We start from the raw sequence: 9776 nt of genomic DNA on the forward strand, positions 1-9776 counted from the left end.
GTTTTAATATAATTTATGATCATTATAATATGACAAAAATTTCTATAATTATGCCTATTACCTTTATTTTTGCAAACTAAAGGAACGGCCAATAGTTAACAGATGAAACCTTCCTGTTCGAATGAAAAAATATGAAATTTTTTTTTAACTTTTAAAATAAAAAATTTACATTAAACCATCTCAAATTTTTAATCTTCTTTTTGTTTTGGTTGCAAGGAACAAAGGTTGAAACAAATAGTGTTTACAGGGTTTAATATATGTAGGAGGCAGACCCACTCGAGGGCTTATAGATCAACTTAATCTCAAAAAACTTTAAAAGTTTAAATAATAAATTTTTAAAATTATAAAATTCAAATTTACCATGTTTAAGCCTCTGTAAAAAAATTAAATGTAATGAATTTCTTTTCTTTGTTTATTTTATATTCAAAACTACGATGTAATAAATGCTATTATTACGTTTGCCCCAGACCAATTTAAAAGGTTGCTTGCAGTTATGTTGCAATTTCCAATTTAATTATCCTCTGACAAGAAAATTATGTTGTTCCCAATCAAAAATAGAACAAAAGCGTGTTACAAGAAAGGGGTTATTATTAGATGGGATTCTTTAATTAAATTAGGTCTGAAGATCCAAATGATGGCAAATTAAAAGCGTGTTGATGATGGTCTAGAACGTCTTTATTAAATTATTTTTTTTTTTCACGCTTTTTTCGCAGCCATTTGAAGTGAGCAAAAGCTGGTAGGTAGGTTCCTTTGATGATTCTTGAAAGTGGTTTTGTTTTGGGGGCAAAAGATTTTTGGATGTCTAAAGTCATAAACACCATTCATTCATCCCAATTGAGTGCTCATCATGTTTCCTACAATATCTACATGTATTCTCATTATGTTGCCCATATTCATAAATAAATAAAATAATACATCATATTTTTTTATCACTACTTAATCTAAAACTCAAAAGAGTATTACAATTTATTTTCGTTGGAAATCTTTCGACGTTCAAGTCATCGACAAAGATATAAATCTTTAGAATAATTTACTTGTTCTAAAAATAAATTTTAAAAAAACTTGAATACTTTTTTTTTTAATTCAATTAGAGTAGCAATCCTATATATCCAATATTCATATCCAATTGAGTTTGTTCAATCTAATAATGACACATATACACGGTTGAGGGATGATTGCAATAACAATAATTCAATTCGATCCCATTGGGCATTATTGATACATGTGATGACATCTTTTTATGCAAATTTAACTTCTTTATTATTATTATTATTATTATTATTATTATTATTATTATTATTATTATTATTATTATTATTTTAAAAAAATAAATAAAAAACTTTTTAACAGGGACCTCATAATGGAGAATGGCCTCCAACTTTCTGAGATAAATTGAATCATTTCACATAATAATTATACCAAATTCCTGCAACCCCTAATGATGGAATTACATTATGGTTGTGATGTGCATTTCAACCCTACACGTGACCCCTATATCGTCCATCTTCCTCTTTTTTTTTAAAGTTAATTTCGAAATTATGGTTTTAATTTTATGAACTAAAATAAATAATTATTGTATATATTTCTACTAATATAATATGAACCTAGAACTTATCTGGCACACGTGGGATATGATATTTACAAATTTAAAAATATAAAAGATAATAGCACAAATATATATATATATATATCTTTTAAAACTCACAATTTATCATATACGATATTCCATTTGATATGTTAATATATTGGATTACCATATTAACAATTATCAAGTCCTTTCGTTAACTTCGTTTTATTTCAATTTATAAATGAGATTTTAATTGTTATGCAAAGAACCAACATTTATTAGTTATTTTATAATTAACAATTAATTTTGTGGTAAGCCGCCTCTCCAACTTGTACAAATACTTATAAAAGTGTTTTTTTATAAAATGTTTTGAAAGTTAATTTAAGAATAAATATGTGTTCGAACAACTATTTTATAAAAATTCTAAAAACTTAAAAAAAAAACTCTCAACTAGATTTTAAAAAGTTTACTTGGAGTATTATATTTTTAAAAATATTTTTATAAATTTTTTATTCAAACATGTACTTTTAAATTTTTTTTTTCATTATAAAATACTAAAACCGTTTTTAAAATAATTGTTCAAACTTTTTTAAGATTTTGGGCTAAATTGATTTGGGCCGAGTGCAGATTGAACTCTAGCAAAAACAGTTTGTATCGGATAATGGGCTAGTTGGGCTTATTAAACTGTTTTGTTACTTGATTAGGTAAGCTCCGTTAGTTTAGTTGAAATTAATTTGAGCTTGATTTTTTTAATAAGTAGTATTAAATTAGCTTTAGTTTAAACGGGAAAATTTGTAAAATAAATTCGATCGATTATTTAATTAAGAAAATAAATTCGGTCGATTAAATACACATGAGGATGTCATTTTTTTAATTAAATGTACGGGTTTTTGTGCAATAGTTGCATGAGAGGTGTTATTGTTGTTCACTTGTTCCTATATATCAATTACAAATTACAAATAAAATGATTAGATTATATGATTTCTTATTGACATTAATTTATACTTAAACATTACCGAATTTGAACAATTAAATGCCGAGAAATTAAACATATTTCTTTTTATTTTTAAAGCACTCATGCATGTTATTTGACGAATCTGTTTTAACGAAATTATATTGTTTATCAACATCGGAAGAAATTTCTTTTGAAAAACTAAAATTTGTTAACGAGGTATCTACCCTTTCCGAAAACAAGAGTTGTATATGTTCTTTACTATTCAGAATAGTTGAAGTCTCTAATTGTTATTGATCCTACAGCAGAGTGCACACTTTCTAGGCAACCTCTCAACTACTGGTTAATTTAGTTATACCGGTGGTTGAGGAATTTAGCCCCTCAGTATTTTAATTATTTACTTGATAATTGTTGTAATTAAACAGTGCATTATTGTCACGCCCCCGAACCGAGGCGATCGACACTGACGTTGCTATCTAATATACATTCGAAAACAATAAGCCTCAGAAGTTACAGATTCCAGGAACTCGAAAACCGATCTTTCATTCATAATACTGAAATTATATCATATTTACGAATTTAAACTAATAACAGAAGTCTAACACGGTGGAATAATATAATAAAAACTAAACAATAGGAATAATCGAATTTTTTTTCACCAGCTCCTCTTCTTTCATTTATTCCTTCTTATCTTAGAGGGGTTTGAGTGGGTGACTTCTATGATTGTCAATCAATAAATGAAAGAAATCCTTCCAACTTTTAAAATCGTTTTTGACATAAATATCATATAAATAAATCAGAACAAAAATTATATAGAAGTAAAAAGTCTTCATTTTATGCACTGAGCATTTTATGAAATTAATGACCAACTGATATCAGTCCCTTAGATTTTACTCTTCTAAAGGGTGAGATACGAACAAAAAATAACAGAAATAAGACATATTCGAAATATATATTCCTGTCATTGATTCATAAATTTAAGTGCTTTAAACATAGAGTGAGTCTCATGTGAGACCGTCTCACGGATCTTAATCTGTGAGACGGGTCAACCCTACCCATATTCACAATAAAAAGTAATACTCTTAGCATAAAAAGTAATACTTTTTCATGGATGACCCAAATAAGAGATCCGTCTCACAAATACGACCCGTGAGACTGTCTCACACAAGTTTTTGCCTCAAAAACATATAGATTTTGAAAAAATCATAAATTACATGAATTGAGCAAAGGTAATGACAACAATTGTCTCATAACTATTGGGTTTCCAGTAATATTCATTGTTCAATAGGCTAAATTTTTTACCCTCTAAAATTTATTTAACCTCTATTCTGCTGAAATTTTATAGTATGATAGTTACGCTTACATTAAAAAGGTTTTTTTTTTTTTTAAAGTAGTATCAATTACTATTAGTATTTTGGGGAAATAATATTGTTAACGAATATATATTTGATATAAATAAATTAAATTAAAATATAGTGTTACTAGATTCTTAAGGTCATTAATTATTATTATTTATTGCGTGGACCCTTTGGTTAGAATACGTCAAAATCTAGAATTTCTTATATAATATTTAAATTGAAATAAATTTCTATATAAGTCAATTAAAGTAGTTGCGCATCAATTAAATAAATTTGGAATAAATCTCTTGTGAGACGGTCTCACGAATCTTTATCTGTGAGACGGGTCAACCCTGCTCACAATAAAAAATAATATTACACTTAACATAAAAAGTAATATTTTTTCATGGATGACCCAAATAAGAGATCCGTTTCACAAAATACGACCCGTGAGATTGTCTCACGCAAATTTTTGTCATTTTTACAACCATTGATATATTTATAATGGTTAATATTTAAATATAATGAAGAAAGTAATTTTTTTATTAACAGATTAATTATAATTATTTATTGCGTGGACCCTTAGGTTAGAATACGTCAAAATCTAGAATTTTTAATACAATATTTAATATGAAATAAATTTCTATAAAAGTCAATTAAAGTCGTTGCGTATCAATGAAATAAGTAAGATATATTCAATTCAGATTTTTGATGATTTGAATGATTTTTTCGAATGATAGACTTTTATAGATTTGATAGATTTTTATTGATTTTTATGAATTCACACAGATTTATAAGCAGATTTATGTGGATTCATGTAGACTTTTTTGTAAGATTTTTATAGACTTTTGTGGAATTTTTTTAATAGAATTTTATAAATTTTGTATTTAATTATAACATATTATTTTTTTTATTAATTTCTTTGAACCAATAATTAATTGACGTATATAACATATTCAGTTTGAAATAGTTTTTCAATATTTATATTAATAAATAAATATACTTACTTAAAAGTTAAATCATTTAATAATTATATGTGTATATATGTAGGTTTGTATGCTTGTTTGTAAATTTTTTAAAATACATCAATTGATTAATCTGTAATCTTGTTTTTGAATTGATAATATACATGTGAAAAGAATATTATTTAGCATTGTGTGGATATAATTTTATATAAAAATATCATAGATTATATATTAATTGAAAATGCTAAAAAAAATTAAAAAATCATAGTTGTTGAGAGGCTATTCAATTATTAAGAATTAAGCGATATTTTTTGGGTCATCTTTTGTTATTAGTGAATATTACATTAATTTGTATAAATCATAAATTAAAAATCACAAAATCAATTCTAGAATTCAAAATGCCCTATGATATTAAAATAAAAAAATTATTAAATGAACAATCAGGCAAAAAATGAAAAAATTGAAAAAGAAATATGAAAATATATATAGAGATACACTTCGAAAATTTGAGAGAATGATAGAGATAGATGAGAGGAGAGAAGATAAGAAGAGATGTGATGTAAAACGACAGAGAGAGAAATAAATAGCTTGTGAATGAGTTAGAAGTTTTAAAAATCCATCCAAATATTTGGGATGAACCAAAAATAATTTTTGACAATTTATAGTTGTAACTTAAGCTTTAATGTTGGTATGTTAATAAATTCCATGAAGTTATTAAAAGACTATTAAAAATTTGAATACTTATAAACTTTTATAGAATTTTTAAAAACCAATATTGAATATCACTTAACTTTTTAAAACTATATGAAAGTCTATTTTGAATACCACTAGACTTCTATGAAGTATGTAAAAGTCTTAATTTTATACATCTAGACTTTTAAAATCTAAAAAAATTATTAAAATTCAATAAATCTCCTACATTGAATACACCTCTTTAAATTTCCACAACCCTTGATATATTTATAATGGTTAATATTTAAATATAATTAAGAAAGTAATTTTTTTATTAACAGATGTAATTAAGGGGCCAGGAGACTAGAAATTAAACATTATTTATTTATTTATTTTTCAATCTCCTCTCTGATGCTATATTGAATTATCTCACACAATCTAGAAGTAGAAGATATTATTGAAGTCAATATCAACGGAGGGCAGATTTTAGATAAACAGTGCACACTGTTACAGAACGTTGCGATATCACGGGTCCAAATTCAAGAGAAGGCCGTGTCGTTACGTGCAGAAGTTGAAAGCAGAGCACCAATCCTTGTCGGGGTCGGTAATGAAGAGCCAGGTCGTGGAGACAGGTTAGTAATTTCTAACGCCTGTAACCTCAATTCCACAGGATAATCAGCAATACAACCAATTCGGGGGCCGGCTCCACTAGACCATTTGATCGATAGCTGATGGCCCAATTGATACGACTTTGCAGCTCTTTTGGAGTTGATCCTTTCAAGAATTGCAGTCTTTGGAACGTCAGCTTTGGGACTCCGGAGACCACCAGAGAGGGTCCTCTTGTACTCGGTTCTAACTTCAGGATGAGAAGGTTTGGCCGTTTCAGGAGACAGGTGGTTCTCTTCAATAGGAATATCAGACGGAACTGATTCTGATGGTAGAGAAACTTCAGATGCTGTCCAATCTTTTGCTATTTTACCGTAATCAACATAGTCATAGTCTTCATTTGCCTTCCGTATCTGATAAAAAAGGACACGGGACAAGCATATGAGGCAAAAAACTAAAAGCCGAATTACATGTGGAATGATTATTATTCAGAAAGGTATACCCAAAGTGAGAGACTACATGGGAATGGGAAGCCTCCCTGATGAAACAGGGGTAAGTCGTGTTTAGTTACATCAACATAACTATGCGAAATCTGAAGCAATTTATGGATGCATCTGGCCTCCAATATATAAGAACAAGCAGTTTTTTTGTTCGAACAATGTAGTCATTGATCGCTTAAGTGAATAGTAAGTCGGGGCAAATGTAGTGACATACCTCAACTTCTTCCAGATTGACTCCATTTTCCTCGAGATAGGATAAAAAGCAATCAAGGCTCTCATCAGTTGGTTTATAGTGTCCACTGTAAGGTGAGATACACTGAAGAGCATGAAGCGTGATTGCGTTAGGTCAAAATCCTTGAATAATTTTAAGTGGAACAAAAAATTTAGAAAGGTACAGCTTGTCCTCGCACTTGAAATTGCTTAGATTCACATTTTACTGAGTGTAATTGGTCAGAATGATGTATATAATTAAGAAATAGCAGAAGATTGACTTCAAATGTTTAGGTTGCAGGTAACTTCCCTGACAACATCCCTAAACTTAGGAGGAATTGAGAACAAACTTTGAGCAGTATGTTTGCACTGAGTTTACATAGTGATAAATCAGCTAACAAAAACGAAGGGAGAGATGAATCAAACGAATTTATCAGCAGCACAGCGTCTAGAAATGTCAAGTACCTTAAGTACTCCATCCTCAGCCACGAGCCTTCCAGCAGCTAGAGTAGCACCTCCAGCAAGAAAGCTGGAATGATGGAACTGTCCTTTCTTTTTCTGGAGGTAAGTCAAATAAGAGAATGAAACATAACTTATAAGAAATGGAGGATCAGAAAAAAAAAACCCATCAAATATGTGATTCTACTTTGATAACCTGGCATTACCTCTCCAGCGTAGAGTCTCTTGGTGGTGCCCACGACAAAGATCCATTTTGACCCAGGTGATCCTTCGTTTGTATCAAGAGGTTTCTCGCTGAGTTTTTGCAATAATTTCCCGTCAACAACTACATATTCATAGTGTTCTCTCTCTTGCTGGCCAAAGCAAACATATAAGAGGTTAATGGTACTACCTCTTGGAAGGAATGACACAGATTTGCAAATTAAGTCAGGGCAGCATTTACTAAAATTGCATGGCTAAATTGTGATCACAGTTGTATTTTAACTGTATTATGATTTTTTGAGCTTCTGCAAAATGGGGAAAAAATTCTTAAGAGAACAATTTTCTCAATACAAACTAATCAAAATTTTGGTCACGTACTGGTCCAAGATATTTGATGCATTGCTGGCGAAGCTTTGATCTAGGACACTCTTTAAGATCCACCTCTTTGCCATCTCCAAGATCCAACCTGCATAAAGAAATAGAGCTGAGATCTCAACCTGCCTTTAAATTAGACACCCACTAATCAAATACAAATTATGTATCTGAGTTTCATATGCCTAGCTTTAAAGTATCAAACCCACAGAAGATCAGAAATCCATGAATCTTCTCAACCTATACATTCATTTAATCAAGTGAAACTTTTCCAAATCATTAACCATTGCATGTTGATATTTAAATCGTAATCTGGCCTCCTTGTCTTCTAATTTACAACACAGACTTTGTTTTCTTCACTTTTTTTTATGTACCACACAAAGCGCCATCAAGTTTGACCACCTTTAAGGGGAGCACTACGATAGTGGGGCAATAGCAGGCCACTGATTCAAGCATAAAAAAAATGTATTTCAGAATTTTTTCTCACCAGTAGAAGAAGGGCTGACCAGCATTGCTTTGACACCACTCGTCATAGTAAATGTGTAGGCTGTGACCATATCGATGCCTAGGATCAATCTACACAGAAATAGAACAGAATCAAAAAGTAAACCATTAATACAAAACGTTCAAGCAAAAATCTGAAGTACTAGGAATAAAATATTCCGAAAGACTGGAAAAAGGCAAAGCACTCACAGCTTCTATCCAGTGCTGAAAGGCCAACTTTTGTGCCTTATCATCTTTGGACAAACCTTTGCCTACCTGTCCCCATATTTTTAATAAACACAACGCTGTCTCTTTATTTAACAAAATAAAAAACTGGAGAAGTAATCGCGTTCAAACCCTTGAAGCATTTAAAGTGACACGATTCCATCGTAACGCAGCAGTCTCCGGCTTCAGGAAGTTGAAAAACGAGATTGTACTGTGATTTAATCGAGCGAAATCGATCGCCTGCCACCTTCAGATTCATCATGTAACGGAAGTTTCATTAGTTAAAACGTTACCACCGACACCGTATGCGTAAATAATAATAATAATAATAAATCACACATCACGTGTCTGCGTGCATGTGTAGACAAAGATCATTCATAGCACTGGCGAAATGAATTGATCGTCGATCACCAAATTCGGAAGGAAAAAAAACACCAAAGAGGCAAGCTCACCACAGCTCCTCTGCAACTACGGCGGAATCAGCCAACATGCGCCGAGTACGATAGCTCCGGTAGACCTTCTGAAGTTTCATAGCCGCTGTCTGGGAACATCTCGCCGGAGCATCCGTCCCTTTCCCTTCGACACCGTTCTCCGTCATCTGGTCAGTCAACTCCTGCAGCCCCGGAACCTCCTCCAAGGAACCGGATATCTTAGAGATCCGAAATTCGGGATGGTCTCTGAAGGAGAAGACGGGAATGTTATCGAAAGTGTAGAGCGCGTGGGGCTGGACCTCCATTGAAAGAGTTGGCGGAGGAGCTTAAGAGAGAGAAAGAGAAGCGAGAGAGCTCGAAAATAGTGAATTTTCCCGGTGATCAATAATGCCTGTCCTTTTTAAATTTGCTCATGAGCGTACTCAACACGCGCTAGGGCCTGGTTCTTTGAAACATCACTCGCGCATCTAGTGGTACTGGTACAGTTCATCCAATCGCTTTCTCTTATTTATTATTGATTGATTATTATTTCAATTTGTGAGGATTATTCCATGAGTCAGTGCCCAATATTTTTTTTAAGAAAACATAAATTATATTCATCCACTTAAAAAGTTCATGACATACCCATCTAATTTTCATTTAAAATAAAAAATGAAATTCTTGCGATCCATCTTTACCATAGTTACAGTAATTGAGGTCGAGTTGGATGATCGAACTAATCTGTTAGATGTCTCACGTCGGTTGGATAAAATACCTGAGAGTTGTATATATGAGCTTGGACAATCCACCCCTTTTG

General features: G+C 31.1%; 1 protein-coding gene across 1 annotated transcript; it reads right to left on the reverse strand.

The window, feature by feature from the left end:
- Positions 1 to 5932: 5932 nt before the first annotated feature.
- LOC140985791 (IQ domain-containing protein IQM3-like) lies at positions 5933 to 9356 on the reverse strand. The gene is made up of 9 exons (XM_073453721.1): positions 9002 to 9356; positions 8682 to 8796; positions 8535 to 8600; positions 8329 to 8417; positions 7848 to 7935; positions 7475 to 7621; positions 7275 to 7367; positions 6814 to 6915; positions 5933 to 6512 (listed from the first exon to the last, which is right to left on the reverse strand). Exons 1-9 carry the CDS (start codon positions 9283 to 9285, stop codon positions 6033 to 6035), a joined length of 1464 nt encoding a protein of 487 aa, XP_073309822.1. The 5' UTR covers positions 9286 to 9356; the 3' UTR covers positions 5933 to 6032.
- Between the last annotated feature and the right edge of the window lie 420 nt (positions 9357 to 9776).

Source organism: Primulina huaijiensis, chromosome 1 (genome assembly GCF_012295235.1).
Source record: "Primulina huaijiensis isolate GDHJ02 chromosome 1, ASM1229523v2, whole genome shotgun sequence".
Classification (NCBI taxonomy): Eukaryota; Viridiplantae; Streptophyta; class Magnoliopsida; order Lamiales; family Gesneriaceae; genus Primulina; species Primulina huaijiensis.